Source organism: Myodes glareolus, chromosome 7 (assembly GCF_982192425.1).
Source record: "Myodes glareolus chromosome 7, mMyoGla1.1, whole genome shotgun sequence".
Lineage (NCBI taxonomy): Eukaryota > Metazoa > Chordata > Mammalia > Rodentia > Cricetidae > Myodes > Myodes glareolus.
The window spans coordinates 4616275-4637627 of record NC_142032.1 but is presented as its reverse complement, the minus strand read 5'-3'; the positions used below and the strand labels follow the sequence as shown (position 1 = coordinate 4637627).

At 47.8% G+C, this 21353-nt stretch overlaps 1 protein-coding gene across 6 annotated transcripts in view; it reads right to left on the bottom strand.

Moving 5' to 3' along the window:
- Positions 1-11933: 11933 nt before the first annotated feature.
- The window catches only part of Ablim1 (actin binding LIM protein 1), a 285120-nt gene continuing 275700 nt past the window's right edge, over positions 11934-21353 (bottom strand). For 5 of the 6 annotated variants that reach the window (XM_085694144.2, XM_085694145.2, XM_087907737.1 and 2 more), the window contains one exon: positions 21187-21293. In XM_085694144.2, coding sequence (XP_085550270.2) covers positions 21204-21293 — 90 coding nt within the window. In that variant the 3' untranslated portion in view covers positions 21187-21203. Of the gene's footprint in view, positions 16613-18289; positions 18371-19410; positions 19486-20353; positions 20362-21186; positions 21294-21353 lie in introns of those variants that run through there. The other variant, XM_085694146.2, reaches the window with a different exon arrangement.

Sequence of the window (21353 nt, the reverse complement as noted above, 5' to 3'; positions counted from 1 at the left end):
ACTCAAACTGAGTCTTCTGTATAATTCAAGAAATGTTTGTGGATGATCTCCAAGCAGAAGGGTTCAGGGTGTGGGGTGCAAAGCCAAGAAGTGGGTCTTGAATAGCAAGAAGCGACAACTTTGTTCTACTAACGCATTTGAGTAGCAAAAGAAATAGCAAAGAGGCAGCCATTCAGACAGTGCAGAGGATGCAGCCATTGGCATGTCCAGCTTGTGGGGCTGCTCTTTGAGGAGCCCTCTGGACTCTGGTCCTATCTCACTCAGCTACCACTATCTCATTCAGACAACCAAGGACGCTGACACGGAGGACGCATTAGAATCCGTGGTCGAAGATGCTCATGAACAAGGACGCTGACACGGAGGACGCATCAGAATCCGTGGTCTAAGATGCTCATGAACAAGGACGCTGACACGGAGGACACATTAGAATCCGTGGTCTAAGATGCTCATGAACAAGGACGCTGACACGGAGGACGCATTAGAATCCGTGGTCTAAGATGCTCATGAAGCAGCTCGGTTGGTAAAGTGATTGCCACCCAACATAAGGGCCTGAGTTTGGATCCCTAGAATACGTGAGAGAGCCAAGAACAGCCGCACACAGCTGGAATCGTTGCACTGGGAAGGCAGAGACGAAAGGATTCTTGAGGTTTGCTGGCTAGCCAGGCTAGTCAAATTGAGAAGCATCAGGTTCAATGAGAGACCCTTTCTCAAAAAACAAGATGGAGGCACTAGGGCTAGCAGCACGGCTCCGTGGCTCAAAGAACTCACAGCACTGGCAGAGGACCAAGGTTGGTTCCCAGGACCCATTTGACAGCTTACGAGCATCTTTGCTTCCAGTTTCAGAGGCTCCGACCCCCTCTGCAGGCACCGAGCATGTACACGATGCTCTTGCACACATGCAAGCAAAACACTCATACACACAAAATAAAAATAAGTAAGTCTTAGAAATACAATAATCGAGGAAGATACTTTTGACCTCCCCACCCGTGCATACACATGCATGTGCACAGTCCTCCAACACAGAGAATCTGTGGTGTTAGCAGACAGGTGGGCTCCTCCCAGGAGGGATGTGAAGGTGAGATAACCCAGGGAAGCAGAAGAAAGGTTTCCTCAAGCAGAGCTCAGGTCTTGATTCAGGTAAGGCCTCAGACGGTGAAGATGGTGGTATTTTGTTTGTGATCCATCCAAGAAAGCTTGCCTGATGATCAGAGTGTGGAGTGAGCCACTAGTTAGCCAGAGAGGCCAGGCAGTGGTGGCTCAGGCCTTTAACCCCAGCTCCCTGGAGACAGAGGCAAACAGATCTCTGTGAGTTCATGGCCACCCTGGGCTACACAAGACTGATTAGTCTAAAAGAATCAGAGCCAGGTGGTGATGGCTCACACCTTTAATCCCGGTACTTGGGAGTCGCACACCTTTAATCCCAGCACTAAGGAGGTAGACACAGGAAGGGATATGGCTGAGTGGGGAGAGAAGAATATAAGGCGGGAGAAGACAGGAGCCCAAAGCATTCAGTCTGAGGACTTGTAGAGACAGAGTAGCCCATCCAGTCTGAGGATTTCAAAGTGGTAAGAACTAGTGACTGGCTGCTCTTCTCTGATCTTTCAGTTTCCACCCCAACACCTGACTCCAGGTTTTTATTATTAAGACCAATTAGAATTCGAGCGACAGGTGAGGGCAGAGCAGCGGGGTTAGAGATCACGGGTTCATCATTAAAGATACATGTACCACAGGGCACGTGCCTTCCTTAATGAAACAAGTAAAATGTGGAAATTGCAATACTGATCTCTTGACGTTATGAGGATTCATTTGTGTGTACTCTGACAGCAGTTTTGTAGTTATCATTTCACTAAACAAGAACTATTACACATACGGTAGTCATGTCACGCTCCGTGTTCCTTCCACTAGGCCTTATCCCCTGACTCTGTAGATTTCCCCGCCTTTGAAATGTCCTGGATGTGGAATCAGACGCTACTGCATCATCTTCCATGACTGGCTTCTTTCACTTAGCACGGTGTTTTCAAGGTCACCCACACCATAGCACACTCCAGCACTTCACATTTAAATAATGATTCTGCGGCACGGATAGTCCCCCCATTTCATTGTCATGCTGAGGATATTTCCATGTTGGAGTAGTGGATCCTATAACTGTGAGTATCCGTGCACATGTTAAGTGTAAATATGTTCTGTTTATAATGGGTCCTCTGTGTAGTTTTGCTATGTATCCAGCACGGCTTCCTGTGGTCTAACTCTTGTTCGTATTATACTGAGCTCCTGATTTTGCCACACCAAATCTGCTCCTTCTCTAGTGCACACCAATGATCTCATCACCTTCCCTGTTCCAGAAACCCAGGAGGATCCATCCTTCTGTAGCCATATCCAGTCCAGTGGCCACTTAAATAGGAACACTCCGCAGAGAAGGCATCGCTGATGGTCAAGAACCAATCCTTACACATTCTTACGCAATCCTTGCGTCGTTCTGTTTGTACTTGGGAGATGATGAACTTAGCTTCTGTTTGTTCACTATTTTATCTCAAGAGCTGAGCACAGTACCTAGTTTATAGCAAGACTTTCAAGCCTCTTAGGACTAGATAATTGACTACATATAAGGTTTCCATTATAATGTCTCCCAGCCCCAAGTTCGGTAGGATTGATGATACAATTTTTTTAAGGAACTGTTTTTCTTTCTTACTTTGTTTTTAATTTGGGAATTATTATCATACAGCACCGTTCATCCTTTGTGGTCCACAGTACTGAGGGTTTGGGGATATGTATATATCCATGCGGTCACCACCATAATTGAGGTACAGAGTAACTAACTCATCACCCCTGACACTTCCCTGTTCCTCTCTGTAGTCTCCACTCTAGTCCTCACCTGGGATAAGAGGTCTTCTGATTCTATGGCTTTCCTTTTCCAATGTGTCAGACCAGTGGGATCAGGCAGTGTGTAGCCTTTCTGATTTAGCCTTTTCTCCCTCAACAATTGCATGCTATTGCAATCGTTCATTCCTTCTTACTGGTGAGTTAAATCCCATTGCACAAGTGCAGACAGTGAGAGACTTAGGGGCGCTCAGTCCCTAGTGAGATGTCGTCACCAAACTCACCCCTCCTCTCAAGGCTTGGGGATCTATACTGAAGAGGAGGTCACAAAGACTGTGAGAGCCAGACCGGATGGAGGATGCCAAGGAAACAGTGTCTTCCAAACAGGACTGCTGCACATATGAACCCATAGGGACTATAGCAGCACTCACAAGACCTGACAGCTTCAAGCCAGGCGGGGTCACAGCACTGAAAAGGGAAAGTGGGTCCCATCTCTAACCAAAAGCTATTTGCAATTAATACCCACGGGCAAGGGAATAATCCATTTCATTCGATGGTAGAGAGACCTTTCCAAGCCTGTAGAAGATTGACGCTTCAGGCTCAGAAAGCATACCTATCCCTAGCCAAGCTGAGACCACTCCTCTGACTCCATCTGCAAACCAACAGAGTGGCCCCAAAACTGGACCCTGAGCACCGTTCTGCTGACCCACACCATGACAAGTTGGGGTAACCGTAAACAAGGATCCAAACAATTGCACATAAAGGCAAGACCAGATAAAGATCTACATGAAAGTCACCGGTGGAAAGAATTAAGAAGCTCGTTTCTGAACTGCTTTTGGACATTGTGTGGGGAAGGATTCCTGGGTCAGCAGCAAAGAAAGAGCGGGACCATGGAGAACAAACCACAGACCTAGGGTCTCTGGGAGCAGTTGGAGAAGGACACCCCGGGACTGCAGGGGACTTAGGTGCTGCCTGGAGGTCTTACCGGTCTTACTGAGCAAACAGGAAGCCACGCCTAAAGGACAACGTCACCTCATAACCTCTGTCAAGATCTCAAAGAACTCCAAAGCTTTGATTGGAAGGAATCTGGTGGGCGTCCTTTTTCTGTTTAGATGAAAAAGATTGGGAAATGAACAGTACGGAGGTTTGAACTTAGACATTTTCTGGGATCAGAAAGTCTCAGTTGAATAAGCTCCGTAACCTTGGCACTTTGTATAACTTAAAGTAATTAATTATAGAAAAGGGGGAAAGGTAGGATTTCCACTTTAACAAACAAACATAGTCCCATTTTAGTGATGGACAGTTGATACCAACAGGTTCTTACTCCCGCTCTAGATAGAGACTGGTGAGTGACAGTTGCTAACTCCCTAAAGTGATTGCGTCCCTAGAAAAGACAGGCTGTGTGCCCTACTCTGTGCAAGCAGGAGAACAACACAAGAAAGGAAACTCACTGGCATCGCTCAGAAGGGATTGATAGGCTGGGCTTGCCGTGTTCTGTGTTGCAGGGATGGGAGCAGAGGAGATGTTACAGAGCTGGTGCTTTTCCTGCAAGAAGCTGGGCCCTACGTGCTTCTCCATTTTAAATGGAGCCAGCGCCCTAGCAGATGAGCTGACCCACGAGCAAGCACATACTGATGAACTCTCCTAGAGTATCCTATGCTGAAGGAGATCCAGACCTCCAGAGATCTAATCTGGTCCTCTCGGGAAGAGAATCCCAGGTCCTTGTGTGGCAATGGTTGCTTTTATCATTGAAATTTTCCATAGTAAAGCTCTGGCAGCCAACTGGAATAATGTCTCCCATGAAATGAGTCCATGTGTGACATCTGGCCTCGTGCATTAGGGCGATAGCACTGGCAAAGTCTAGCAGAGATTTAGGGTGTTTGGACTGCAATGGGCCAGCTTTACTCCTGACCCCACATGGCATGGCTAATTATCAGAACCACCTGGAAGCTTCTAATTTTTGTTATATGGTGCAGCTTGCCAGCTTCCAGTCAAGACCTCCCAAATTCAAACCTCCTTCTGGAATGAAGCATTAGAATTTCAGTTAGGCCCTCCTATGTCCCTTCAAGGCAGGATCTCACGTAGCCCACAATGACCTTCAGCTCATTATGTAGGCAAGGATCTGAGTTTCTGGTCTGCTTGCCTCTACCTCCTTAGTCCTGGGATGATACTATATAATTATATTAGTGCCATTATGTCCATCTTATGCAGTACTGAAGGTCAAACCCAAGGCTTCACACGCTAAGCAATGACCCTAGTAACTGAGCTATATATCCTAATCTCTCGGGGCCTCATCTGAATTTCTACAAGCAAGGAAACCCTCCCCTATGACCTGCGGGTCATAGCACCAATCCATATCATGGATAAGGATTAGAAGCCACGAGTCTGCAAGAGCCATGTTCTATTGCTGTCAAAAGACACCATGATCACAACAACCCTTATAAAGGAAAACATTTCATCGGGGCTGACTTACAGTTTCAGAGGTTTAGTCCATTATCGTCATGGCAGGGACCATGGGGACAAGCAAGCAGACATGGTGCTAGAGAAGGAGCTGAGAGTTCTACATTCAGATCTGATCTGCAGTCAGCAGGAAGAGAGAGAGTCACTGGGCTTGGATTGGGCACTTAAAACCTTAAAGCCCACCCCCAGGCACACACTTCCTCTAACAAGGCCACACCCACCCTAATAAGGTCACACCTCCTAATTCTTTCAAATAGTGCCACTTTCTGATGACCAAGCATTCAAATCTGTGAACCTATGGGGCTATTCCTATTCAAACTTCCACAAACCGTTTCCTAGTGTGCTTTCTATTGCTGTGATAAACCCTACAACCAAAAACAGCACAGGGAGGAAAGGGGCAAGCTGGCTCATGTCTCTGTCACAGTTGCAGGAATGCAGTGCCGGAACCTGGAGGCAGGAGGAGATCTGAGCCTGTGGAGGAACACTGCTTACGGGCTTTCTTCCCATGGCTCGTGCAGCCTGCTTCCTCATTCAGCCCAGCCCCACTTGCTCAGGTATGACCCTTTTATATCAATTAACAATCAAGAAAGTGCTGTGCCCACAGGATCACAGGCCAGTCTGATGGAGGCAGTTCTTGTTGACAGCAGGTTTCAGTCTTTTCTTTCTCCCAGCGTGGGATTAGGGTTTGGGGTCTGTAGTTTCACTGGTCTGATTCTCAGGTTGGGGACACCAGTGTCTCTCTAGAATACCTGAAGCCCTGCAAGGCCAGGCCAGTCACGGTTTTAGTTTTCAACAGTATGCAGTACCTCATGGGGAGGAGAATAACCATTTTGAAACTGTAATTAATTATTGATTTTTCTGCTCCCGGGGTTTGAACCGAGGACCTCACGCATGCTGGTCAAGCCCTCTACCACTAAGCTTCACCATCCTCAGCTGTTTTCTTTTTCTTTTTTTCCACCAGAGGCGCTGGCTGACTCCTGTTTATCTAATATAACACTTTTACTTCCTCATTAAGCAGTGTATGTTTCGGGACAATGGCAGGAGCCAAGGGAACGATGTTTTCTGTGCCAGCTTCTGCCCAGTGTAGAACAAAATACTATTCATGGGCAGACTCTGCCTTGCTGGTATTTGCTTTGAAAATGATATCGTTTTGACAATCTCTTGGAAATGATGTGCTATGCTGCAGATGCCTGGGGATAACGGACTCCACGCTTCTAATCCCAGCACTCAGGAGGCAGAGACAGGCAGGCCTTGACTACATAGCAAGTTCCAGCCTAGCCATGGTTACAGTGAGACCCAGAAACAGCAAAAACGCTATTCAGACTAAAGGGGGTCCGGGTGGGTTTAGAATTTACACTGCCAAACCTGTGAGCAGGTTGGGTTACCCTTCTCAGACAAACTGGCATAATCCACATAGAGGATCCAGGTTAGCCGCTGGCACTCTGTAGGACCCTCCCTCCTCCCGACCCCACAAATGTTACCTGCTGATGTCATCCAAGATTCACTAGCCTTTATCCCTTGAATTGGAGTCTCAGCAGGTCTAGGTGGGTCTGGAAGCTTCTGGAAGGCTCTGGGCTGCCACCAGATACCACTGAAATGTTGTGAGAGGGGCAACATTACACCCTGCTGGGCCCAAGCAGAACCAGCCCCTATTTTGGAGAAGAGGAGTTCCCAAGCCAGATTTTCTTTTTACTGATGGGAAGAGCTGGGTTAAAAGGTGTGTGTGTGTGTGTGTGTGTGTGTGTGCATAGGTGCACGCAACTCGAGGTGGGTGTTTGCAGCAGCAGTAGGGGACAGAACAAATAAATAGAGAAAAATCCCCTTCTCCAGGGCCTGCTATTGTGCTTGGGACAATGGCAGACTCTGGATAGCAGTTTTACCCGCCGAGAGTGGAAAAGAAAATAAATGTGGTCATAGGATACTGTCATCTGTCTCTGCAAGGTCTGGTGCACCCCGATTTCTGCAGTAGAACAGGGGCAGTTTCTTAGAGTCTGGGCGTCAGATGGAAGAGAGGGAATTAGGGTATGGTTCTCAATTTGGGGCTCTGCAGCTCTGGTTGCTGCTCCTCAAAGACACTGGGCTTTCCCAAAAGTTGCCAGCCCCAGAATCCCCACCCTTCCTTGTTGCTTCCTAGCCCACAATGGACCTTATCCAGCCGAGCAGGGCTGGTGGCCACACCCAGGCAAGGCTGGCTGACTCTGGGAGGAGCGTGGGAGAGGAGCCCTGTCCAGCAATGGCAAGAGGGGCTGAGTAGGCTGGTAGGGTTTTTTTTAGACTGTTGGAAAATTTCAAACATGCATTTAATGTGTTTTGATCAAATCTACAGCTATTCCCACTACTCAGATTCTTTCCTACCTCCCACCACTTTCCCCTCTCATCTTCATGTACTGTGTTCTTTTACTTTTCTGTTGAACCCACTGGGTCACTTAGCATTGCCTGTATGTGCACAGGTTTCGGATCACTGGTGCACAGTTTGCCTCTTAGGACCCATCCGTTGCCAATAGCTCCTCAAGTGGGTGTGGGGCTTTGGGAGTGCCTCCCCATCTATGCTGGGCTTTTAGCTGCCACAGTGTTGGGTAAGACTTATGAATGTCGTCCTAGCTGCTGTGAATTCACGTGTGCAAGAGAGCTGTCAGGTCTGGTAGCTTTCTCAAGCTGAGGAAATCTCCAAACACTTGAGCTGCTAAAGGGAGCCACACAGTCGTTAAGACCTTTGGTAATCACCACCATCTCCCATGGCAGTGTTTTCTAGCATCCTTGAAGTGGGAAGTACTTCCCGGTGCCTGCCATTTGCAGTCTATTGCCCTGGCTGGGCATCTCTTGGGATGGCTGCACAGAGGGAGTACTTCAGACTAGAGAGGCGGGGCTTCAGACTAGGAAGGCGGGGCTTCAGATTAGAGAGGCTGGCCTTCAGGCCTAAATTTCTGTCAACCATCCTGCGATACTGAGTAAGACACAATCTTCCTGGGTCTTTTTTCTTCTCTAAAAGGGAAGTGGTGTAAGAATCTGCCCAAGAGCACAGAATAAGCTGGGGTCAGGGCTGGAGTGGGCAGCCAGCCTTTACTACACAGTAGTTAGTCTGCTAACAAATTCAGGGTCTGAGGTCTGTATCATGCCAGGTCTTGTTTCACTTTGAAGCAGGTATTATTAATGATTACTCCTCTTTTATAGAAATGGAAATAGAGACTTGGTGACGTTAGGCAGATCTTCATTAGCTATGCAGCTAATAATTAGTGGAGCCAGAACTCAGACCCAAGCTGTTGGATGCTACACCCTGCACTCGCTATGTAATGCTTTCCTGTTCTTGCTAATAACCAGAATCCATCTTAATGAACTACTGTACACGCGTCTAAGAGGTTGTGGGCCTGCTTTAACCACTGGATCTTCCTATTCAGACCGGAGGGAGGAAAAAGCTTACAACAGAAATGGAAATCCTCAAATGATCATTTATAAAGGACTAGACCTTTACCCACTGTGTACAGGACAACCCTCCAAGCCAACTGCCACCATCTTTGGTTCATCTGGGCATGCTCAGAAAAGGCTGCCACAGCTGAACCCACAAGGAGCAAAGTAACTGTTGATTTTCCATCACAGAAGAAGGGTCGGGAAAGTCTTGGGACCCTCCCCAGACATCTGGTCACTCCTACCAACCAGTTGTGTGCAATTTTGCCTTAATTGCAGGAAGCCTCAGGGAGACACTAGAGTTATAGGTTGGGGGGGGGGGGCCTAGAGAGGTGGATCCACCTATGTGGACACGGGGGAACCATCATTCATGCTGTGTGCAGACCTTCCTCAAGTGTGGCTATTTCAAGGTCAGTCATGATCCTCCCTATAACCTTACCCATTGCTCTATATGCCTAGTAAACTCTCGGGTTTCCCAGAGTGAACCTGGTGGACTCACACCTCAGTGTGTCACTGGTGACTCAGAAGGAAGGGTAGGCTTCGTTTCCATCTTCCCTAGGAAAAGATTTTAGCCACATCCACATCCGTGGGAGACCCTCACGTTCTATGCCATCCCTCACATAGGATTCTCATGAGCCATATCTCAGTGCCTTCACCATCTCTCCATATGTCCACTTTCAACGTACCTCGGAAGACAATGAGACTCAGCGAGCTTCTAAGTGGCTAATTACTCCCTGTAAGCATCCCTGGGATTTCCGGAGCAGCTAATGTCCCAGGCACTGCACCATGTGACCAACATGTGTCATCATGATCTTTGGATGGGGTTTCTCACCTCTTTGTCCATTCGGCAGAAGAGCAGATTGGGCTGGCAGAGCCTGAAAACTGATTAGAAAGGAATTTTCTGGAGTGTCATTCACAGCTGCTGTGTGGTAGCAGGGAGGGAACTCGAGGCCACAACAAATGGATCTGGCCCTGAGATGTTATGTGAGATACCGTCCTTGCTCTAAGGACAGGGACTTGAAGGAAAGCAACATGGGATTCTATGGAGACAGATCTGCTACTTACTGAGTAGTCAGACATACTTGCTTAGCCTCTGAGCTCTGGCTTCCAACCTGCATGGTGAAATTACAGTGATCAGCCTCCTAGGGCTGTTGGGGGAGTCGCGCTGACCTGAGACTAGATAGTCTGACGGTAGCAAAGAGGGGTCCCCAGGATTAAACTACAAAGCAGATGCATGCCAAGCTAAGGGAGGCAACCACGATCACTTACTGCCTACCACAGTCGATCGTGAGTGTGCCAAGGCCTGTTGCAGTAGGCCAGGCTCAGGCCAAGCATGTGTATGTGGCCTTGTCTACAATAAGACTTGGGGAGCCCATAGGAAATTCACACAGATAATTTTAAAAAAATTGTCGGGAAGGCTGATTTCCAGAGTTGACAGTGGACATGGCATTCTTTCCCTGGCAGCAGATTCTCTCCATCAGCTACCTCCTTGGAGATTTGGACACTGTAGAGAGGAAACATCATTGCAAAGCTGCCCTAGTGGGAACAAACATGGCATGTCTGGAAGAGGAAAGGGTCAAAGCCAGAGGCAGGGATTGGAAGGAGGGAAGTGGCCTTGCCTTGACCGTTGCCCACTAGACAGCTTTCTGTGTGAGGCGAACTCTCCTGTGAGGTTCGTTTGTGGTCACCGGAGTCCAGTGTCACAAGGAAGTCATGACAAGGACTACAGGTGACCCCTGGTGGTGAAGCTGGGGATAGGCGCTGCTGCTGGTGGAAGCCAAGCTGTGTGGACCTTAAGCTTGGAGGCTGGGTTTCCTGACTGTTCTCTGAGAGCAGTGAACCAACACGCCCACAGACTCCGTGAGTGGTCTGTCTCTAGGTCTCAGATGAGGGAGATTTTCTTCATGCAAAGACTGATAACGAAGTGGAGGATTGGAAGACACCTCCCCCACAGTGTCCTAGGTGACTGTCATGGCCCGTGCTCACAGTGGCTTGGGAAGTCTTGTCCTCAAGTCTTCAGTCTTATCCCAAAGACTGAAGAGCAAACATCACTTCTAGCTGCACCATAAGATCGCTGCTAGATGTTTGTGTGGGTGGGTCCTGGACCCAAGGCTTTCCCCATGCTCAGTGCCACCCAACTGTGGTGGTTTGAAAAGAAAACGCCCCCCCCCCCCATAAGAAGTGGCACTATTAGGTATGGCTTTGTTGAAGGAAGTGTGCCACTATGGGTGAGGGCTTTGAGGTCTCCTATGCTCAAACTATGCCCAGTGACACAGTTCACTTCCTGTTGCCTGTGGGTCAAGACCTTGCACCCTCAGCTCCTTCTCCAGTACCATGTCTGCATGCACACTGCCATGTTTCAGTCATGGTGATAATGGACTAAACCTCTGAAACTGTGAGCGAGCCCTTGATGTAGGATTCCCCTCTGTAGATTAGGAATGTCTTATTACCATTGGTTAATAAAGAAGCTACTATGGCAGGGCAGAATATGGGTAGGCAGGAAAACTAATCTGAATGCGAGGAGAAAGAAGGTGGAGTCAGGCAGATGCCATGTAGTTGCCAAAGGAGAAAGATGCCAGAACCTTACCAGTAAGCCACAACCTGTGGTGATATATAGATTAATAGAAATGGATTAATTTAAGATGTAAGAGCGAGCTAGAAATATGCCTAAGCTGTTGGCCAAACAATGTTGTAATTAATATAGCTTCTGTGTGATTATCTGGGTCTGGGTGGCTGGGAAGCTAAAGCATCATCTGTTTACAATCCCCCAGTGAAATGCTTTCCTCTGTTAAGAGTTGCCATGGTCATGGTGTTTCTTCCCAGCAATAGAAATCCTAACTGGGACACCAGTTGATAATGTACCTCTAGTCACCTTTGTCATTAAGGCCTGAATTATTGGACAAACTACAGGAAAGCATCTGTGTTATGTGAAACAACAATGAATATGACAGAAAAACACCAGGCGGAATGGAGAGATGCCTCTGTGTCTAGGAACATGCAGAGGATCAGAGTTCAGTTCCTAGCGCCCACTTCAGGCAGCTCAAGAATCCAGCACCAACTTCTGTACATGCTTGCACGTGTGCATACATATACACTTAAAATACATTTTTTAAGTATTAAAACAAAGACAACCTCCTATATCTTTGACTTTGCTCTTTGTTCTGGTTCCTGGGAGTTTGACTGATACTTTTAAAACTAGGATGAGCCTTTAAAAAGACCAACCGAAGCAGGAAACAGAAAGCAGTGCTGGAGGCTATCAGGGAGGAAGCACACAGCTTTATTCACAGAGTTGAGTACAGTGATGAAGGAGGGTGGTGTGCGCTGCCTGTAATGGGAGCACAGAGCAGGCTGGAAAAGGACAGCTCAGTGATGGGGCCTGCAGGCCAAGCTCCCCTCTGCACCCGGCACCAGGTGCTCAGGCACTGGCACACACCATCTCAACTCCACAGGGAACACGGCACAGCTTCTCAAGAACATCTTGTGAACACCTGCATTCACATCACCAACAAGGGGAGGGAAGGAAGGAAGAGTGGGCAGGCTTTCTTTCATCAAAGCAATCCCATTAACCAAATTACAAGAGATTCGATGCAGGGTCTTTGGCATCTCATGGAAACCCCTACATTTACCACCAGACACATCTGTACAGAGAACCCCCCAAAACGTCAATTCAGTGGATGACTGTCTCCTCTTCCATAGGGAAAATATTTTCATACATAATCATAACCTTTCTGAACATCCATGCACATAGGCTTGTCTCTTTCTTTCACCCATGGGAAGTGATTCATGGGACTGTCACTCTTGGAAGAGACACAGAAAAGCATTTTACTAACGATATCTGCCACTCAATTGCATTAAGCTTCTGGGACAAAAAAGTTGGCTTTGCTGAACTTTGCTTTGCACACATCCATTGCTTAGAGAGCTCCAGGGTGAGCAGCCACTGGCCCTTCTCGGTGAGTTTGCCACAACACTGAACACACACACGAGTGAAAGCAATCTCATGCCTGTCTGTCTCCCTCTCCTTCGGCTCCAAGGGGAGACAATGGAAACCGTGGCCTTGTAGATACTGAAGCTTGCTCATTCTGCTCCAGGAGAGGCGGGTGTTCCTTCCCTGTACGTGGCCCCTGGAAGACACGTCACCGCAAATCCAAAGCTCTGATTATCTTTTTCTGGATAGAAAGTTCTTCAAAGGGGGCATGAAAGAGTGAATTTGAAGCATACAAAGCCTTGGTTTGTCTAAAGAAGAAAAAAACGTAACTCAAAATTGAGGAGGGCACAGAAAGTACAGATTAAGCAGTCACCAGAAATCTTTTCTGAGCAGGGTTCTTGGAGCACACAGCCTGGAGCCATGCCAGTGTCCGGCAGCATGCCCTGGGATGCCACTCTAGCTTTGCTTGAGATTTCTTTCTTTCTTAACGAAGACTCAAAAGAGGTTAATTTTCAAACTTGCAAAAGCAGATATTTTTGACGGCATCATTGGTGAAGCTATCTTTAGAAAATGATGTTTGGTTCAAAGCAAAGAAGTCCTGCTTTAGAAACACCAGCTGAACCTCTCCGCGCTGGAGGCGAGCAACCGTAGACAGAAATGGAAGCGACAGAGGCGGGCTGTGCCTCGGGAGAGAAGGCTCAGGCTGGAGGCAACAGAGTCGGGACTTGGGGAGAGCAGAGGACAGGACAGATAGAAAACTATCCCCCCTTTTTTTGCACCTTAGAACCCACTAACTGCAGTGTTTCTCTTTGGGGTTTCAGAGAACAGGCAGTTCATGTTTAGTTGTTGAAGGAGTCATATTAAAAATATTTCATCACAAACTCCACACGAGTATGAAATGCAGAGCTGGCTGTTTTCAAAGGCTGTTTCTCTCTCTAGTAAGCTGCACGGGAAGACGATGCACGGGTCTGGCCTCTCCTGGTGAAGTTCTGGGGGAAGCACTGAGACTGCCACGTGGCCACAGAAGCCGCTTCTGCATCATGCAATCTGCACACACGCCAAGTCACAAGTAGGTCAGATGCTAAAAAATATAGCCCTTAATATACGCACCACGTCTGCCATACATAGATTCTCCCCCAAGTGAACAAGTCGCTTTGATTTCTAGGAACTGGAATTTTCCTGTGTTCATCAGGGTGGGGTAAAATGAAGACCACCCACATCCCGTGTTGTGGTCTGGGCATGTCAAGGTAAGTCATGCGGATCCCTTTAATAGCAGAGATATGGCACCACAGCCCCAACAATGGGTCTGGCGGTTAAAACCGGATCATCCTCCATGTATCTTTCTGGCTGGAAGCTGCAAGGGAATGGGCTGAGACCCTGGTGAGACACCGCCCATCACTCCTTCCCCAGGGCGGTCGGGGTTCCTATTGGTGTTTTCTAGAAATACATTTTTACATGATACAATTCAAATTAACTAGTATGCTGATATGGAATACCAATTTTCCCCCAAGTTAGATGGGGGACTAAGTTCAAATGGTCAAGAAAGCAGGATTTTGTTATTGCAAGAATTTAAGAGTTTAATTTTTCAATCCTAGGCAGGTCCTGTAACTCACTCAAAGTTCTCTGTAACATAAAGAGGAGGAGTGTCCCTGCCCTCCTCCCCCTTCAGCTGAATTTTCCTATGTCAAGGCATCCACATGTACTATGGAGAGCGGTATGCCTGTCTCCCCAATGCTTTGGTTTCTCTCACCTGCGTGGTTGTGAACAGCGACATACAACCTGGCGCAAAGCATGGTGGGCCATCCGTTATCTCTGTACTGGACAGACAAAGTCTCCTGCCAGGCCACACTTGCTCACTGCAGCAGGGGAACACTGTGGCACCCACTCTCCATCCTGCCCATTGCCAGGGTAGCGTGAGAACCAGGTGACACCAGCCTCGTGCTAAGGCAGTCAGTGCTGGGCAGGGCAGTGGAAGCAAAACAATGAAAACATACAAAGAGCAAGAGACCTGCACGGGGAACCCACCATTTGCAATCTGCCTCCCAACCAAGGGGAGCTGGACCCGTCTACTCAGGCCACGCAGTGTGGCGCTCTTGATAACTGTGCTAACGGGTCTACATATGCGGCCTTGTGAGAGTAGCTCTCATACTTAACTGCCTTGCAGAAGTAAGGCAAGATAACCCAAAGAAGCAGGTCACAAGTCACAGGACTGCAGGATGGGCTCCGAATCTGTTGCTTGCTCTCACTGCTGGCATCAGCAGACAGCTAGTCATGCTAATCCTTGGAGGAGTTTCTGGATTTTGTGCTGAGTGGTGATTGAGAGAGAATTCAAATGCTTTCCCCTTGGCTTTCACTCAGAGCTTAAACTCCCAAAAAGAGCCCCAGAGCAGAAGAAAAAAATGTGACTGTTAGAATCTGTGGATTTGGAGAGATTCTTCACAATTCAACTCAAACCAGTTCTTATCATGTGGCCTTGTTCACACCTTGTAATGAAAGAACTAGGCTCCAGTTTTCACTGAGAGTTGTGGAGTATGGAGGTTCTCCAGTGAGATAAATGCTCTGAGCCCTAGACCACCCTGGCCTCACTTCTGTGGTCTGCAACTGAACCCAGCGTGAGTCTCCACAGCTCACCACATATGATGACCTCTTAGCACCCTCCCAAACCTCATTCTTGATCTGGGTTACATGCTCTCATGCAAAGGCCCCATCAAAGTCGCAGCACAGTGTGGTACACTGAACGTGGTACTTTCAAGCGGAGCACAGACAGATTCACAGAACGTCCCTGGGTGAGTAACGCACGGGCGTGAACACATGCAAGTGTGTCAGTGTGTCAGAGCAAGAAGGAAAAACAAACTAGGCCACACGAACTCAGTCTAAAGCCGTCGACTTCAGAGCCGCAGAGACCTGAAGGAGAAAAGCAAGTCTTCCCTTGGTCTATGCCCTTGACACACAATACCAGTATGGGCTTGACCTGACCCCTCAGATGCTAGACAGACAGCAGGGGACATTGAGGGGGAGAACTTGGGACAGAGGCAGGGCACAGATTTTCCTTCTCTAAGAGAGACATGACGCATGGGCAACAACCACCCAGCAGCAGCTGGACCAATCTGGAAACTCGTTTTTCCTTTCCTTTCTTTCTTTGCAAAGGTGAACACACCAGCTCAGTTTATAGGGAGAGAGGGCTGAGCACATGGTCAGGCAGAAAAAGCATTCAGGAGGGGGCTTCCTTAATTTCCTTTTCCTTTCTCTTATTTTTTCCCCTAGCAGTTGGCCAACTGGATCCCAGCACACAGGAAGAGAAAAGGAGCGTATTCAAATCATTTTTTGCTGGTACTCAGCCATGAACTCAGAACTGCCCAGGTCCCTGAGGGAGTTCCATTTCTCCCGGGACCCAGAAAGAGCAGAGGAAGGCTGCCAAAGGAAAGGCCAGGTTGTTGCTACCACATTGACGCTGGGCTCTGGACTCCTCCTCAGCCACAGTGCTACATAATAAATAGACTCATACTTCGGGGCTCCCAGCCATTCCTTCCCGTGTGGCTTCCTAAGGGCACTTGCTGACTCTCACAGGTACAGGCAGCGCTAAGTTACACATCAATTAAAGGGGAAATAAAAAGGAGAAAGAAGCCCCTGTTGTGGACGTAGTCACGTGGAAAGGTTACGTGTGGACATCACTGCTGAGTTTGGGAACAGAGAAGTTTCTACCCCATGGCTGTTCACAAGTGTTACTGTTGATTGGCTGGGGATGTGACCCATGGGTGCTGAGATCAGACTTTTCCTCAGTGTTGCTGCTGGGTAGTGAATAAGTTCTCGGATCGATGATTCTGGGCCTTACTACAACGCTCTAGGCACCGCCACCACTGAGAGTCTTTTCCTGATTGTCATTGATCCGGGGACTTAGAAAAGCTTGGCTTTTTTCTTCATGTCGTTACGTCTCCAAAGAGGTAACTTGTCGAATTCCTGTATGGACATTCCAAAGATTTCCCAGAATACTTCTGGGGCTAAGTGGCGCTGGGGAGAGAGAAGCAAGAAGGTATTAGTAGTCCTAATGGTCACACAATGACCTTGAGATCATTTCCCAGTTCATGAATACAGCCAGCCAATTGCGGCTTCGGCGTCCCCGATCCCATCAACGTTAGATCAAAAGTGAAGTGTCCCTTCCCAAACGGTGTCTGATCTAAGCATGTGCAGACGGTGTCCCCGGTCATCCTGCCCTAAACCACACAGTGCTGCAACAGATCTATCATGTACGTTGTACCCAGCGGTATATGCCATCTAGAGATGATTTAAAGCATGCAGGAGGGTGTGTGGAGTCAACATATAAATACATCTAAATACATATCACTTTCTGTAAGACTCAGGGGAAGTACTTGCAGACTTTATTATCTGTTGGGGGAGGGTGTCCTGGAATGGATTCCCCGCAGAAACTGAGAGACACTGATGCTGTTATGCAGAGGCATCAGGCTGGGAAGAGAGGCGGCCACCTCTCTCTGGCTCTTGTTTCTCAGACATGGCCAGTCCCAGTGTCTTCCCACCAGAGGGAGCAGCTGGTAGACTCCCACCACACTGCTACCCTTCAGTACTGGGCTAGCGGCTGGGCATGGGAAGGGGATTTGTGACGCTGGAAGTAGCAGCTGTCACTTCAGGTCCTTGGCATGTTGAGGAGATACAGAGAATAATGGACGACAGGAACAGCCAAAGACAAAAGGGGCCTCCAGGGTGGCGCCTAGGAGAGCCCAGTGCGTCCCACTGCCCACTAACAGGGGAGAAGGATGCTTATCTCTTATTGGCCAGACCTCCTGTGAAGTCCCATTTTAACACAGGCTAAAATCATTGGGGCTAGCCTCACCTCATCCACAAAAACACTCCTCTGTGTTAGGGAATGAACTTGATCCTTCCTGAGACGGCAGACAAAACAGTTTCTTAACTAAAAAAAACCATTCAGACAGAGCTGAGAGGCGGGTGTGGCTGTGCACGCCTTTAATCCCAGCACTCGGGAGGCAGAGGCACATGAGTCTCTGTGAGTTCAAACCCAGCCTGGTCTACAGAGCTAGTTCCAGGACAGCTAGGACTACACAGAAAAGCTCTGTCTTGAAAAACAAGAAAGAAAAAAAAAACCTTCAGATAGATAGGTACAAAGATGGGGCAGACTTGGGCCTGGGAACACATCTCTTAGGAGTGATTGCGATGACCGAGCTGCAACTCTAGCCCTAATTACACCAGCAGGCAATTTCCAAAAGCATACGATGAAGCCATGCTGTGTCTGGACGGTCATTCTAAAGCTTACCAGGCATTTTCACACACTAACTAACTGCAGATTCTATCTTCTCTTTACTGTACACACTTTGAGAACGGGCACCGTCTTTTCCACCTTTAGGCTTCTAAGGAAGAGCTAAGCACTGATAGGAGCAATGGCTGGATGGCTATAAACTCCCATCCTGCAGTGATATTCCCTTGGAGAGCCTCAAGATTTTAGTTAGCCCTTTGTGCCTCCTACAATGTGAAACTGTTGGGGTTTTTTTCCCCCCACTACTTTAGGTTTCCCCTGGAAATACACATTTAAATTTGTTTAGAGGTACCCTGGTATGTGTGTGTGTGTGTGTGTGTGTGTGTGTGTGTGTGTGTGTGTGTGTGTTGTTGGCAATATACAGAGATCTTTAACTGAGGTTAAGGTTTTGTTTTGTTTACCTCCAGCCGGGTTCTATCCACATCTCTTAAGATTTTGTTGCGCCCCCTGTTGGTCACCATGAGCATTTCATATGGAAATATCTGAGAAGGAAAAACACCTTGTCAAGAACACTAGGATCCATTTATTTCACAAGCACAACCCGAAGTCCAGCACACGCATGCTAGGGATACCAATAAGAGAGGGTACGAAGATCCTCTAGTGAGGGCACAGGGACAGATTCTTGCACATTGCCATCTCTCAACCAGTGACTCACGCTGTGCTGTGCCTTGGGAATGATCTTCTGAGTGGAAGAATTTTTAACTGATTATGAATGAGTCGGGAAGGTCAACATTAGCGGAGATCTGGAGTGGCAGGCATACGTGCTGCTTCTTACATGATGTTGTTAGATTATAGCTAACTGTGCAGGGCTCAGCACTCTTAGCTATAACAGACTTGGGAATTCATAAAGCCAAGCAGGCCCCAAAACAGTGTTCTGGAAGCTGACACACTGAAATAAGCCCCAACTAAGGGATCAAGGAGACCAAGTCTTTGGACACCGCTTTTGTTTTGTTTTGTTTAAGACAGGGTCTCACTATGTGGACCTAGTTTGCTTAGAACTCACTATGTAGACCAAGCTGGCCTCAAATTCAGGTCATCCAGGCCCCTCCTTTTGATCTCTGAGACTAAAAGTGTGTTCCATCATGCCTGGCAACCAGATACCTTGAGGCAAAGAATGTTCTGGAGCTAGAATGACCAGCTATGTCAGTTTGTCCATGGCTAATCAGATGTAGTATGCAAGATGTTTGCTAGTAACCCTAAGAAACTTCTGGCAAACTGGAACATACTGATCACAAAATCTGGAGCAGGCTTCTGCCGTTCCACTCAGCACTGGAAATGCCTTGAGATGCATGTGGCAGGGGTCAAGGTCGCACCTAGGTCATAGGGAAGGGGTTCTGGTACCTCACTGTGAGCAGAGTACTGTGGGCAGTAAAGGTTTAAATCTGCTGAGTGTGGCACAAACAGGAATAACATGACACTTAGGACAAGCTTGTTTGGATATGCCAACCTGGGGCCAGGAGGCTCTTACACTCTTAATGCAGCAAACAGGAAGCCACAAGAGGAAAGGGACAGTCACACTTGCCTTTGGTTCCAACATGTTGGGCATGGACACTCCTCGATCCATCCGCATGGCTGGCATGTGGCCATCTGGGAGGGTCTGCAACAGACATGCGTGCTCAGTGATGAGCAGAGAATCTCAGCGGAAGCCCAGGCAGGGCTGTGAGTGCTCCCTGACTCCCTGCTGGCTCTCAGATCTCCTATCTTGTCATGTTCACTACCATGCATTTCTCAAAGTGAGATCCTTACAGAGTCAGACTGACAAGATGTAATCAAGTTGGAGAAAGATCATGAATTAATGACTACAGATTATTTCCTGATGGAGGCTGCCCAGGTGGAGGGACATATGCATAAAAACTCGGTTTCTATTACCATCATTTTCCTTCTATGTCTATCTCTCTCTGTAGCCCAGCTGGCCCTGAATTCTAGAACCTTCAGCCTCCGATGTATCGAGAATAAAAGATACATCACCAGACCCTCTTACCTTTTTCTTTCTCTATCTTAGGTTGGATTTATTCTCCCTTCTCAAGTTCCCTTCCAGTCTTACAAGATGAAAAGTAAGGCCTTGGGAGCAAACTGTTCTTTCCCAGTGGCTAAGAGTCCTGCTTCATTTAATTTGGGGACAACCAAGAAAAAGGCAGCCCCTAAGCACTGAGAGACCATAACTAAAAGTCTACACCCGCGCCAGTGAGGCCACTCACTTCTACCCTGGACAGGGCTCGTGCCAGTCAGAGAAGAGAGTCCTCTCACACCTGGCACAGCTCATGCCCTACCCGAAAAGTCTGCAGTGACAACATGACCTGGCTACCAGACATGCCTGCTCCTTCCAGCTATGGAGTAACGGTTAGACAATCAACCACCATAGTCATCCTCCCAATGGAAACCGTTCCCCTGAAGCAGCAGCATGGACTAGAAAATGAATGTTCTGTCTCGTGTGGCCAACTCAAGGAAGACAAAGCCATCCATACCTGGTAGTCTGAAAAAGGAAAAAGAAAATCATTAGGGAGAGACCAGGAGAAAAAAACCACATAATCACCAATAGTAACATTGTAACGTTTGAAACATTCCCAAACTCATAGAATCGCCAAGAGTAACATTGTATTTCTGCGGTAACTTCTGAAACATTCCCAAATCCACAGAATCGCAAGAGTAACCCTGTTGTATTTCTACTGTAACTTCTGAAACATTCCGAAATGAACCATGCTCCTTCCTCAGTCCTAATCAGTCCACGCACGGAACCATTGGTTTCCCTGAAGCCAGGAAATGCCTGCTTCAACTTCAGGCATCAATCAAACACCCTTCCTCTCTATTGTCGCCACAGGCCCTCTAAAGGCGGTGGCTGCACCTCACGTAGGTTTAAACCTCCCTCACTGGAGTACTCAGCATGCAGAAGGACAATGTGAGACTGCTTAGAAACTGGTTTCCCATGCTCGTATTTATCGAGAGCCATGGCCCTCAACTTTCCCAAGGCAGCGACTCTTTAACCCAGTTCCTCATGTTGTGGTGACCCCCACCCATACAATTATTTTCATTGCTGCTTCAGAACTGCAATTTTGCTACTGTTATGAATGGTGCTACACATATCTGTGTTTCCCAGCGGTATTAGGTGACCCCTGTGAAAGTTTCATTTGACACCAAAGGAGTTGCAACCCATAGGTTGAGAAACACTGATCTAGAAAACACTCTTGATGCTTTTGTGCTTGCTAGTAACTCAGAGAAGAGAGCTGTGGCCCTACTGTGGGATACACAGAATGTGAACATAGGCAGGGAGGTGATTACATAGCCTCTCCTGAGCCAGGCTCACAAGAAGTGACAGTATCAGGGTTGGCCTCCCTTTGGAGCCTTACCTCGAACTCCGCCACTGACATCTCCATAGCTGTTGTACTGAGCAAAGTCTGTGGAAACCGGCTGCAACGAGGAAAACATCATCATTGGAAAATCTCCCGTGATCATTTTAGATTTGGAAAT